Source organism: Panulirus ornatus, chromosome 3, assembly GCF_036320965.1.
Source record: "Panulirus ornatus isolate Po-2019 chromosome 3, ASM3632096v1, whole genome shotgun sequence".
Classification (NCBI taxonomy): Eukaryota; Metazoa; Arthropoda; class Malacostraca; order Decapoda; family Palinuridae; genus Panulirus; species Panulirus ornatus.
This window is the reverse complement of record NC_092226.1, coordinates 67,747,791-67,762,295: the sequence shown is the minus strand read 5'-3', so window position 1 is coordinate 67,762,295 and position 14,505 is coordinate 67,747,791. Positions and strand designations below refer to the sequence as shown.

The window sequence follows — 14,505 nt, the reverse complement described above, 5'->3', positions numbered from 1 at the left end:
AGCAGTGCTGTTAACAGAGCAGTGTGTTAACAGAGCAGTGCTGTTAACAGAGCAGTGCTGTTAACAGAGAGCAGTGCTGTTAACAGAGCAGTGCTGTTAACAGAGAGCAGTGCTGTTAACAGAGCAGTGCTGTTAACAGAGCAGTGCTGTTAACAGAGCAGTGCTGTTAACAGAGCAGTGCTGTTAACAGAGAGCAGTGCTGTTAACAGAGCAGTGCTGTTAACAGAGCAGTGCTGTTAACAGAGCAGTGCTGTTAACAGAGAGCAGTGCTGTTAACAGAGCAGTGCTGTTAACAGAGAGCAGTGCTGTTAACAGAGAGCAGTGCTGTTAACAGAGCAGTGCTGTTAACAGAGAGCAGTGCTGTTAACAGAGAGCAGTGCTGTTAACAGAGCAGTGCTGTTAACAGAGAGCAGTGCTGTTAACAGAGAGCAGTGCTGTTAACAGAGCAGTGCTGTTAACAGAGCAGTGCTGTTAACAGAGCAGTGCTGTTAACAGAGAGCAGTGCTGTTAACAGAGAGCAGTGCTGTTAACAGAGAGCAGTGCTGTTAACAGAGCAGTGCTGTTAACAGAGCAGTGCTGTTAACAGAGCAGTGCTGTTAACAGAGCAGTGCTGTTAACAGAGCAGTGCTGTTAACAGAGAGCAGTGCTGTTAACAGAGAGCAGTGCTGTTAACAGAGCAGTGCTGTTAACAGAGCAGTGCTGTTAACAGAGAGCAGTGCTGTTAACAGAGCAGTGCTGTTAACAGAGAGCAGTGCTGTTAACAGAGAGCAGTGCTGTTAACAGAGCAGTGCTGTTAACAGAGCAGTGCTGTTAACAGAGAGCAGTGCTGTTAACAGAGCAGTGTGTTAACAGAGCAGTGTGTTAACAGAGCAGTGTGTTAACAGAGCAGTGTGTTAACAGAGCAGTGCTGTTAACAGAGCAGTGTGTTAACAGAGCAGTGCTGTTAACAGAGCAGTGTGTTAACAGAGCAGTGTGTTAACAGAGCAGTGTGTTAACAGAGCAGTGCTGTTAACAGAGCAGTGCTGTTAACAGAGAGCAGTGCTGTTAACAGAGCAGTGCTGTTAACAGAGAGCAGTGCTGTTAACAGAGCAGTGCTGTTAACAGAGCAGTGCTGTTAACAGAGCAGTGCTGTTAAGAGAGAACAGTGCTGTTAACAGAGAGCAGTGCTGTTAACAGAGCAGTGCTGTTAACAGAGAACGGTGCTGTTAAGAGAGAACAGGGCTGTTAACAGAGGGCAGTGCTATTAACAGAGCAGTGCTGTTAACAGAGTGCAGTCCTGTTAACAGTGTTGTTAACAGAGAGCAGTGCTGTTAACAGAGAGCAGTGCTGTTAACAGAGAGCAGTGCTGTTAACAGAGCAGTGCTGTGAACAGAGAACAGTGCTCTTAACAGAGCAGTTCTGTTAACAGAGCAGTGTTGTCAACAGAGAACAGTGCTCTTAACAGAGTAGTGCTGTTAAGAGCAGTGCTGTTAACAGAGAGCAGTGCAGTTAAGAGAGAAGAAAGCAGTTAACAAGAGAGCAGTGCTGTTAACAGAGCAGTGCTGCGAACAGAGAACAACAGTACTCTTAACAGAGCAGTGTGTTAACAGAGAGCAGTGCTGTTAACAGAGCAGTGCTGTTAACAGAGAGCAGTGCTGTTAACAGAGAGCAGTGCTGTTAACAGAGCAGTGCTGTTAACAGAGCAGTGCTGTTAACAGAGAGCAGTGCTGTTAACAGAGAGCAGTGCTGTTAACAGAGAGCAGTGCTGTTAACAGAGCAGTGCTGCGAACAGAGAACAACAGTGCTCTTAACAGAGCAGTGTGTTAACAGAGCAGTGCTGTGAACAGAGAACAACGGTGCTCTTAACAGAGCAGTGCTGTTAAGAGAAAGCAATGCAGTTAAGTGCAGTGCAGTGCAGCTAAGAGAGAGAGAGAGCAGGGCTGTTAGACAGTGCCAGCGGGTGCACCCTGACAGAGTTAATGTATGATATGAGAACGAGAAACATTTCTCAGAGACACTCAGCAGCTGGAAGACACAGAGGAGTCGGTGAGAGCGTCCGTGTATGTATATGTATGTGTGTGTATGTATACGTGTATGTGTGTATGTATACGTGTGTGTGTGTGTGTGTGTGTGTGTGTGTGTGTGTGTGTGTGTGTGTGTGTGTGTGTGTGTGTGACTCTATATGTAGGTGTTCGACCTCTTTGAGCTCTGACCTCGTTCATTTCTGGGTGGCTACCTCATCAGCGCGGGTCCCATCATCCCTCTCGCCCTCAACACCACCTGGAGTGCGAGAAGGGAGTAAGGACTTCGAGCGCGACCTCCTGGAGTGGGCGTAAACTGTTGACGTGGACACTTCCAGCGATTCCTGGAAGGGCGCGCCCTGACCTCCGACCTAACACGAGATAACACGGTGAAGCTTTGTTGTGGTGACTTGTTATCGGGAGGAGGAGGAGGAGGAGGAGGAGGAGGAGGAGGAGGAGGAAGAGGAGGAGGAAGAGGAGAGGAGGAAGAGGAGGAGAAGGACTTTCCCATCATGATGGTGGAGGTTCCCATCATGGAAGGCACTGTCTGAGGAGGGCCAAGGTAGTGGACGATGCGTATAAAAGGCAGCTGAAGAGATCAAGACGCTGATGAAGAAAGAAGAGGAGGAGGAAGAAGACGAAGAAGAAGAAGAAGAAGAAGAAGAAGAATAGGAGGAAGAAGAGGAACGAAGAAGAAGGGGAAGAAGAAGAAGAGGAGGAAGAAGAGGAAAGAAGAAGAAGAAGAAGAAAAGAAGAAGAAGAAGAAGAAAGAATAAGAATAAGAAGAAGACGAAGAAGAAGAAGAAGAAGAAGAAGAAGAAGAAGAAGAAGAAGAAGAAGAAGAAGAAGAAGAAGAAGAAGAAGAAGAAGAAAGAACAAGAAGAAGAAGAGGAAGAAGAGGAAGATGATGGTGATTGGCTGTTGAACTACCTCTTACTTCCCTGGATCAGCCAAGCTGTTGAGTTCCCTTCCTTCCTTCGTCTTTGCCTCTCCTTGTAACCTTTCTTCCCAGAAGCGTCAGGTGGACAAACACCTGCGCAGTCATGATTAGTTTCTGATTTCCTTTTCTTTCATTATTTTTTTTTTCTCTCACTCGAGACAACCTCTGACTGGGGCATGTTCAGCACATGACATGTTGGTCAATGTTTAAAGAAGAAGAAGAAGAAGAAGAAGAAGAAGAAGAAGAAGACGAAGAAGAAGAAGAAGAAGAAGAAGAAGAAGACCAAGGACGTGAGTGGTACACAGAACCATAGACAGACCAAGGACGTGAGTGGTGCACAGAACCATAGACAGACCAAGGACGTGAGTGGTGCATAGAACCATAGACAGACCAAGGACGTGAGTGGTGCATAGAACCATAGACAGACCAAGGACGTGAGTGGTGCACAGAACCATAGACAGACCAAGGACGTGAGTGGTGCACAGAACCATAGACAGACCAAGGACGTGAGTGGTGCATAGAACCATAGACAGACCAAGGACGTGAGTGGTGCACAGAACCATAGACAGACCAAGGACGTGAGTGGTGCACAGAACCATAGACAGACCAAGGACGTGAGTGGTGCACAGAACCATAGACAGACCAAGGACGTGAGTGGTACACAGAACCATAGACAGACCAAGGACGTGAGTGGTGCACAGAACCATAGACAGACCAAGGACGTGAGTGGTACACAGAACCATAGACAGACCAAGGACGTGAGTGGTGCATAGAACCATAGACAGACCAAGGACGTGAGTGGTGCACAGAACCATAGACAGACCAAGGACGTGAGTGGTGCACAGAACCATAGACAGACCAAGGACGTGAGTGGTGCACAGAACCATAGACAGACCAAGGACGTGAGTGGTACACAGAACCATAGACAGACCAAGGACGTGAGTGGTACACAGAACCATAGACAGACCAAGGACGTGAGTGGTGCATAGAACCATAGACAGACCAAGGACGTGAGTGGTGCATAGAACCATAGACAGACCAAGGACGTGAGTGGTGCATAGAACCATAGACAGACCAAGGACGTGAGTGGTACACAGAACCATAGACAGACCAAGGACGTGAGTGGTGCATAGAACCATAGACAGACCAAGGACGTGAGTGTTGCACAGAACCATAGACAGACCAAGGACGTGAGTGGTGCACAGAACCATAGACAGACCAAGGACGTGAGTGGTGCACAGAACCATAGACAGACCAAGGACGTGAGTGGTGCATAGAACCATAGACAGACCAAGGACGTGAGTGGTGCATAGAACCATAGACAGACCAAGGACGTGAGTGGTGCACAGAACCATAGACAGGACCAAGGACGTGAGTGGTGCATAGAACCATAGACAGACCAAGGACGTGAGTGGTGCACAGAACCATAGACAGACCAAGGACGTGAGTGGTGCATAGAACCATAGACAGACCAAGGACGTGAGTGGTGCATAGAACCATAGACAGACCAAGGACGTGAGTGGTGCATAGAACCATAGACAGACCAAGGACGTGAGTGGTGCACAGAACCATAGACAGACCAAGGACGTGAGTGGTGCACAGAACCATAGACAGACCAAGGACGTGAGTGGTGCATAGAACCATAGACAGACCAAGGACGTGAGTGGTGCATAGAACCATAGACAGACCAAGGACGTGAGTGGTGCACAGAACCATAGACAGACCAAGACGTGAGTGGTGCACAGAACCATAGACAGACCAAGGACGTGAGTGGTGCACAGAACCATAGACAGACCAAGGACGTGAGTGGTGCACAGAACCATAGACAGACCAAGGACGTGAGTGGTGCACAGAACCATAGACAGACCAAGGACGTGAGTGGTGCACAGAACCATAGACAGCCCATGGACGTGAGTGGTGCACAAAACCATAGACAGACCAAGGACGTGAGTGGTACACAGAACCATAGACAGACCAAGGACGTGAGTGGTGCACAGAACCATAGACAGACCAAGGACGTGAGTGGTGCATAGAACCATAGACAGACCAAGGACGTGAGTGGTGCACAGAACCATAGACAGACCAAGGACGTGAGTGGTGCACAGAACCATAGACAGACCAAGGACGTGAGTGGTGCACAGAACCATAGACAGACCAAGGACGTGAGTGGTGCATAGAACCATAGACAGACCAAGGACGTGAGTGGTGCATAGAACCATAGACAGACCAAGGACGTGAGTGGTGCATAGAACCATAGACAGACCAAGGACGTGAGTGGTGCACAGAACCATAGACAGACCAAGGACGTGAGTGGTGCATAGAACCATAGACAGACCAAGGACGTGAGTGGTACACAGAACCATAGACAGACCAAGGACGTGAGTGGTGCACAGAACCATAGACAGACCAAGGACGTGAGTGGTGCATAGAACCATAGACAGACCAAGGACGTGAGTGGTGCATAGAACCATAGACAGACCAAGGACGTGAGTGGTACACAGAACCATAGACAGACCAAGGACGTGAGTGGTGCACAGAACCATAGACAGGACCAAGGACGTGAGTGGTGCACAGAACCATAGACAGACCAAGGACGTGAGTGGTGCACAGAACCATAGACAGACCAAGGACGTGAGTGGTGCATAGAACCATAGACAGACCAAGGACGTGAGTGGTGCACAGAACCATAGACAGACCAAGGACGTGAGTGGTACACAGAACCATAGACAGACCAAGGACGTGAGTGGTACACAGAACCATAGACAGACCAAGGACGTGAGTGGTGCACAGAACCATAGACAGACCAAGGACGTGAGTGGTGCATAGAACCATAGACAGACCAAGGACGTGAGTGGTGCATAGAACCATAGACAGACCAAGGACGTGAGTGGTGCATAGAACCATAGACAGACCAAGGACGTGAGTGGTGCACAAAACCATAGACAGACCAAGGACGTGAGTGGTGCATAGAACCATAGACAGACCAAGGACGTGAGTGGTGCACAGAACCATAGACAGACCAAGGACGTGAGTGGTGCACAGAACCATAGACAGACCAAGGACGTGAGTGGTACACAGAACCATAGACAGACCAAGGACGTGAGTGGTGCACAGAACCATAGACAGACCAAGGACGTGAGTGATGCACAGAACCATAGACAGACCAAGGACGTGAGTGGTGCATAGAACCATAGACAGACCAAGGACGTGAGTGGTGCATAGAACCATAGACAGACCAAGGACGTGAGTGGTGCACAGAACCATAGACAGACCAAGGACGTGAGTGGTGCACAGAACCATAGACAGACCAAGGACGTGAGTGGTGCACAGAACCATAGACAGCCCATGGACGTGAGTGGTGCACAAAACCATAGACAGACCAAGTTAAGGGCGCGCCAGATAAAAGTTAGGGATACGACAAGATAATTCCAGGGATACGAAGAAATAACATTAGGGATACGATAGATAATGTTAGGGATACGAGAGATAATGTTAGGGATACGATAGATAATGTTAGGGGGATAGGGCAGACAATGTTAGAAATACGGTAGATGGCCAGGGAGAGGTTAAGAAACGCAGTTCATTACGGAGAGAGATGGTAAGCTGGCAGGAGAGACAGGGAGAGAGATACTTGTGTGAGAGGCGAGGAGATTAGAGGAGGTTGTAGAAAGGAAAGAATGAGTGAGTGAGTGATGTGAGGGAGGGGGGGGAGGGTAAAGATAATGAGGCTAAAAGCAAACATGAATGTGGAGATGAAAAAAGAAACTGTGAGAGGAGGGGACACACTGCAGAGGAGTGGCTTCAGCATCTGTGATGTGTAAAGTTACCTATCTATGAGGGTAGGGGGGGTTATATGTACCAGAGGGCCCCCCCAGAGGGCCCCCCCCGTCTCGTGTGTGTGTGTGTGTGTGTGTGTGTGTGTGTGTGTGTGTGTGTGTGGGTGGGTGTCAACTCACGTAAACATTAACTAATCTATCAGATTTCACTAAGACTTTTCACAGGATGTGTCTCATCTCCCATCGTCCCCCATTCCAGTGTGCCTGGAGGAGAAGTTCTATGAGGGGATTAGGCGGTGGTGACGGATCGTGAGGGAGGCAGAGGAGGCTGCGAAACACCTCATTCCTCAGACATTAAACATAAACCACGTTCCAGCTTTGGTCCACTGCTTACTCACTGTCGCATCGCTAATCTGAAGGACCAGTCGGTAAGTACGTACTGTCGTATCGTTAATCTAAAGGACCAGTCGGTAAGTATGTACTGTCGTATCGCTAATCTGAAGGACAGTCGGTTTAAGGAGGTACTGGTGTCGTATAAGGACATTGGTAAGTAGGTTACTGTCCAAAATGTACTTGAAGGCCCGGTCGTGGTTAAGTGGGTTACTGTGTTTTACTCCTTAATCTGAAGGACCAATCGGTAAGTAGGTATTGTCGTACTGTTAATCAGAGGGACCAAACTCTTTCAACTTCCTTTCGACTCTCTCAAAATCTATACTAATACCACACCTACTACCTACCTACCTCTTCTCTCTTCTCTCTCTCTCTCTCCTTTTTCTCTACTCTCTCTTCTTCTCACCATATTCCTCCTGTTTCAACCTCACTATACCCCAGAGCCTAAAGCTTTTCATTTCAAATACCCCCCCCTTCCCACGCCCCGCCCTTTAAGCCAACCCGGGGGGACAGGCCCATTAAACATCCCGGTTTGCCCCTAAGGGGGTACCCCCTTCCGATCCCCCCAGGGACCGTCCCAAAGCCCCCCCATTTTAAATTGGGTTTCCAATTTCCCATCTGCGCAAAGCCCATCCTGGGTTCTGAAGTTCCCTCTGCTGCTAAGACCCCTGGGCCCTAAAGTTTTTGCTGTAAGTCACTTGGGTTTCCCTGAAGTTCCATTGTGTAACCCACCCAGGTTTAAATTTCCCATTGGGTAAGTCCACTCCTAGGTCCTGAAGTTTTTGCTGCTAAGTCCACCCCTAGGCCCTGAAGTTCATTGTGAAATTTTTCCACCCCTGGGTTTGAAGTTCCTTGCTGAAGCCCCACTTGGTTTGAAGTTCCTCCTGCTAATCCTTTTCCCCAGGTTCTGAAACACCCCATTTTCGGGTTTTGTTCTCATTCGTCCCTTTTCTCCCTTGAATTTCAGACCCAATTTTGCTTTTTTTCCTTTAATTTTCCCCCTGTAAACCCCACCCCCCAAAACCCATCGGAGTTGCCACCAATGCCATGTTTTTTTTAACATACAAACAAAATTAACCCCTGGCTCGTAATTTCCGGTGGGCAAGTAGCGCAAGAACAATAACTGAGCCCTTTAAAAGGGGGGGGAAAAATTTTCACTGGCTTCTTTTCTTCCCCTCTTTTTGGAAAAATAATACAGGGAAGGGGGATTTCCTCATCCCCCCCCGGGCTCCCGACCCCTTAGTCGCCTTCTACAACACGCGAAGAAAAGTGGGAAAATGCTACATTTTCTTATTATCGCCTTTCCCCCCTTTCGCCCGGAAAAAGACGAAAAAAAGACACACCCCCTTACATAAAAATATTTATACATATATGCTAATAAACGTGCATATATATATATATATATATATATATATATATATATATATATATATAATATATATATATATATATATATATGTTTACCAAATGGCGTCCTAGCTTCGTCTCTTCGATGTATATCAACTGACTGTTATATTTCTCTCTTGTGTCTCCCCTGATGATGTGATTATTACACGAAAGTGCACTTGGGAACTTTTCGTGTTTCATTTTCCCCGTGGACTCATAGGAATATATATATATATATATATATATATATATATATATATATATATATATATATATATATATATATATATATAGAATACACGATACAACGATTGATAAAGGGGAAGCGAGAGCGAGATACGCGCTGCCGTCAATATTGCGCCTCGTGTCCAAGACAAAACACAGGAGATGAACCTGCAACGCTCAGAGAAACACGACTTCCTCTCCTTCTCGAGACCTGGTGATTGAATTTATAGCAAAGCAAGGAAGCGATTTTTACACACACACACAAAAAGATAACGAGACGAAACCTCAACAGAAAATGGGCTCATTAAATCAGGGTACCACGTTTTCCTCAAAGACGTCAAGATATTAGGGATGTGGTCTGTGTGACACGATTCAGTTGGTCGGTCCCTCAAGAAGAAGAAGAGAGAGAGGTGGGGCCCCCTGCCTGCCTTCAAGCGGCGTCCCTTTTCAGGGCAAGCCTTACAAGCGGCCCTTCAAGCGCAAGACCTATATCGTTAATTAGCCCTTCAGTGTAGGACCTGTAACATACAACAGCCCTTCAGAGCAAGACCTATATCATTAAGAAGCCCCTCACCGAAGGGCCTGTAGCACACAGCCCTCAGAGCAAGACCTATATCGTTAAGGAGGCCCTTCAGCGAAGGGCCTGTAGCACACAGCCCCTCAGAGCAAGACCTATATCGTTAAGGAGGCCCTTCAGCGAAGGGCCTGTAGCACACAGCCCCTCAGAGCAAGACCTATATCGTTAAGGAGTTCAGCGAAGGGCCTGTAGCACACAGCCCCCATCAGATGAAGACCTTCCAGTACAGCCCCCGTAGGGAAGACCTTCCCTAAAGACACTAACTGGTAATCTAAGACGGGGCACCGACGCGGACCATTGGGAAGAGGGACAGACGACCCGACCCGACAGACCCGACCGGACCCACACCCAACCCCGCCCCCTTCCACCACCTTCAGACTCTCCTAACAAGCGTCTGTGTCGTCTACCTCGTCCTTGTTACTCTGGCCTCGTGCCGTCAAGCAATAGTTGAGTACCTGACTCACATTACGAGCTCAGGAAGGAAAGAGAGAGAGAGAGAGAGAGAGAGAGAGAGAGAGAGAGAGAGAGAGAGAGAGAGAGAGAGAGAGAGAGAGAGGATAAGAGACCTTAATGACCCTTAGAGAGGAGAATGTCTGCTGGAGAAAACTTGGACATGTTTTCTCTTTTTTTCTCTCTCTCTCTCCAAGTTCCATTTCGTTAATAATTAAAAAAAAAAAACTGAAATAATCTGGTCTCCTTTTGATGGAGTTTGTCCCAGTGGCACAGATGACGGTGGGAAGGAGTTCAATCCTGTGTTCAATGACTCGCTCAATAGAATGGTATTTAAGTCTGTCAATGTGAAATTCTATTCCTTCAAACTCTATCGTCTTTTTCTTTTTTTTCTGATGATGATACCCAGCTCATCCACTCTTACCAGGTAGGAGAGAGAGGTAGACCTACATCCCAGCCATCAATTTTACTTTTATTTCAACATTTTTAAAACATGCATCGCATGTTTACCAAATGGCGTCCTCGCTACGTCTCTTCGTTGTATATCAACTGGCTGTTACATTTCTCTCTTGTGTCTCCCCAGATGATGTGATTATTACACGAAAGTGCACTTGGGAGCTTATCGTGTTTCATTTTCCCCGTGGACTCATAGGAATATCTTGATCACGCGCAAAATTGTGATCCTTTCCTATATATATATATATATATATATATATATATATATATATATATATATATATATATATATAATGATTATGCAACGATAATACTGAGGGTAAAGATGATCAAAATAACAATCATATCAATTATCTTTCTCATCTTTCTTCTTATTATTATTATGTTCTTATCATCATTAACATTAACAATAATAAATGATAACAATACCAGCAGATATACGTTTACTAAATTAATTACTGCAAGACCCTCGAAGTTAAAAAAAAAAAAATATATATATATATATATATATATATATATATATATATATATATATATATATATATATACAAAAAAACATAAACAAGGATAGTTTGTAAAAAAAAAAATTGGAGGAAAAACGCACAAAAAAACAAAAAAAAAAAAGAGAATCGCGGTTTATGTCCACTCGACTAATTGTATGGACCATGTCACTACCACTGAGATGGGACGGTGTGTGTGTGTGTGAGTGTGTGTGTACATTTTTCTTATGTACTCTATGGTCGATGGAAGCCATTTTGGGGGGAAATATTGCATAGGCGGGAGACGACATCGTGAAAACAAACTCGTATTTAGTTCAATTTATGAGACGTTTTTTCTTATTGTCATTTCCACGCACGGGATACATGCCTCCACACACAATTTTTATTCATTTATATATATATATATATATATATATATATATATATATATATACTTTTCTTTTTTGGGGGGTTGAGGGAGGAAAAGGATTTTGAAACTCTTCACAAATGAGGTGCATTGTAGAAAGCCTTTGAATGCATTTATTGGAAGAGATGTTCACACACACACACACACACACACAATTTTTTTTTTTTTTTTTTTTTCAATTTTCCAAAAGAAGGAACAGAGAATTGGGCCAGGTGAGGGTATTCCCTCAAAGGCCCAGTCCTCTGTTCTTAACGCTACCTCGCTAATGCGGGAAATGGCGAATAGTTTGAAAGAAAGAAAAGAAAAAATATATATATGTATATATATATATATATATATATATATATATATATATATGTATATATATATATATATATATATATATATATATATATATATATATATATATATATATATATATATATATATATATATATCATCGCCCTGTATGAATCTCACGGCGTCCGGGATTCGAATCCGGGACCGGACCATTTAGTTCACGATCCAAAGCCATTATTTCAACCCATCCTCTGGCGTCAGCCAATAAAAATGGCTCTTCTTTTATGACATACGAAAAATAGCTGAAATTCGTTTTCGTGTGTTTGTATTTCTAAACCTCCAGAACGAAGTTTGATTTAGAAAGAAATATACTCTCAAAGGATCTAATTTTTATATGGAGTGATAATTATAATTGTTGTATTTGAATAATTTACAGATTTTTATTATACCCTACATTCTGTGTTCCTGTCTAATTCACCTCAAAAAAAACCTAGTACCCTAGTACTAACTGCAGCGCCTGCTGGTACATTATAGCATCATGTGTCCTCCTCCTCATTCTCCCTCATGTATTGTGACACAGGTACCCTAGTGTTACAGCATCATGTGTCCTCCTCCTCCTACCTTCCTCCCTCATGTATTGTGACACAGGTACCCTAGTGTTACAGCATCATGTGTCCTCCTCCTCCTCCCTCCTCCCTCGTGTATTGTGACACAGGTACCCTAGTATTACAGCATCATGTGTCCTCCTCCTCCTCCTTCATGTATTGTGACACAGGTACACTAGTATTACTGCATCATGTGTCCTCCTCCTACTTCTCCCTCTCTCATGTATTGTGACACAGGTACCCTAGTATTACAGAATCATGTGTCCTCCTCCTCCTCTTCCTCCTCCCTCATGTATTGTGACACAGGTACCTACCCTAGTATTACAGCATCATGTGTCCTCCTCCCTCCCTCCCTCATGTATTGTGACACAGGTACCCTAGTATTACTGCATCATGTATCCTCCATCTCCCTCCCTCATGTATTGTGACACAGGTACCTACCCTAGTATTACAGCATCATGTATCCTCCATCTCCCTCCCTCATGTATTGTGACACAGGTACCCTAGTACGTCAAAGTGACCGTCTCTCCCTCACCTGCAGGTGTCCTGGTACCGGAGACAAGGCGACGAAATCCACCTGATCACCTTCGGCTTCCAGACCTACCACAACGACGACAGGTGAGAGAGAGAGAGAGAGAGAGAGAGAGAGAGAGAGAGAGAGAGAGAGAGAGAGAGAGAGAGAGAGAATCTTAGCCTTCTAAGAGCAAAACTTATAAGCCTAATAATGGAAGCAAAGGGAATATTAATGAGAACGCCTCTATGTACGCACGTGCGTGTTTACGTATGAATGTATGTATGTATGTATATCTATATGTGTAGGTATGTGTACTTGTATGTATGTAGGTATGTATGTGTGTGTGTGTGTGTGTGTGTGTGTGTGTGTGTGTGTGTGTGTGTGTGTGTGTGTGTAGGTATGTGTACTTGTATGTATGTATGTATGTATGTACAGAGGTACGTACGTACGTATGCGTATGTATATGTATCCCTGTATGCATGTAGTTATATACCAATTCACTCGCTGTCAGGGAACAAGGCTGACACACTGCAGTTAACGGCCCAATTAACCCCCATCAGTAACAATACGCATGCCTGGATTATCAAATCACTGAATCACCTTGTTAACGTAAATGACTCATGGACATCCAACTGTACACTGCGAGGCGCGAGTGAATCTATCTCATATGTTCTACTCTCTAACTATCTATCGAATCATGATCTAATCATCGATTGGCAGGCTGATCAGCCAATCACCCTGGATGATCGTGTGACTAATGGTTTGATTACGTCTGGCATCGACTGATCCACAAAATACCAACTTTTTATATATTCTACACACACACACACACACACACACACACACATACCAACACACACACACACACACACACACACACACACACACATACACACGCACACACACACACACACACACACACACACATACCAACACACACACCCACATACACACACCCACATACCAACACACACACACACACACACACACACACACAACACACACACACACACACACACACACACCTACACATACCCCTGTTCCATAAAGTTATTTCTGATCAACAAACAGGTTATTACAGACATCGGTGCTGGCTGAACAGAATGGGGAAGGGTCAAAGTTCACGAGAAATATCATATGCCCTCCCCACGGTAAATGGGCTCCAACGACCAGACCAGACCAGACCAGACCAGATCAGACCACACCAGACCAGCCCAGACCAAACCAGACCAGACCAGACCAGACCACACCAGACCAGACCAAACCAGACCAGACCAGACTAAACCAAACCAAACCAGACCAGACCAGACCAAACCAGACGAGACCAAACCAAACCAGACCAGACTAAACCAAACCAGACCAGACCAGACCAGACTAAACCAGACCAGACTAAACCAAACCAGACCAGACCACACCAGACCAGACCAGACCACACCAGCCATACCTTGGGCTTGCGCAGGGGGGAGAGGGGAAGGGGGAGGGAGAAATTTTCTTTATATCCTTTTTTTTCCCTCTCAAAACTTCGGAATTTGGTAGGAAAATACTGACTGACTTCGGTACAAAAAAAACATTAGAAAACGGAGGTAAACTCGTTAAGTGGACTTGGGGGGGGTAGGGGGTGGGTGGTGGCGGAGGTGGGGATGGTGGGGGGGGGTGGCGGGGGTGGGGATGGGGGGGAGGGGTGAGAAACGAGGTGAAAGTTGGCTAATTGTAGAAATTGGAGACAAAAGTACTGATGAGGGGGTATTGATGAGGGAGGAGGTGTTGTGTTTGGGTTAACTTGGGGGGGGAAGAGGAAAGGGTCGTTGAAGAGGGGGAGAGAACACCTTGAATGGGTTCTGGGATCTGGGGGAGATATATATATATATATACCTCACACCTCATTCTACCTCAGCCTCATGAATCCAACATGAGATCAATGAGGAAGTGCTTTACCGCAGGGACCCAGCACTTGGGCATCGAACCCTGCCACTCGAGTGAGGGGACCTGTTGATCGAGGGG

The 14,505-nt window shown here is 45.7% G+C and overlaps 1 protein-coding gene and 1 long non-coding RNA gene across 2 annotated transcripts in view; both read left to right on the top strand.

The window, feature by feature from the left end:
- Positions 1-6,995, top strand: part of LOC139759881 (uncharacterized) — an 87,972-nt gene extending 80,977 nt beyond the window's left edge. The window contains exon 3 of the long non-coding RNA XR_011715165.1: positions 6,976-6,995. This is a non-coding gene — a long non-coding RNA (uncharacterized lncRNA). The remainder of the gene's footprint in view (positions 1-6,975) is intronic.
- A 1-nt stretch (position 6,996) lies between these two features.
- The window catches only part of LOC139759586 (lachesin-like), a 44,503-nt gene continuing 36,994 nt past the window's right edge, over positions 6,997-14,505 (top strand). Inside the window, exons 1-3 of the mRNA XM_071681879.1 lie at positions 6,997-7,025; positions 7,093-7,144; positions 12,532-12,608. Coding sequence (XP_071537980.1) covers positions 6,997-7,025; positions 7,093-7,144; positions 12,532-12,608 — 158 coding nt within the window. The remainder of the gene's footprint in view (positions 7,026-7,092; positions 7,145-12,531; positions 12,609-14,505) is intronic.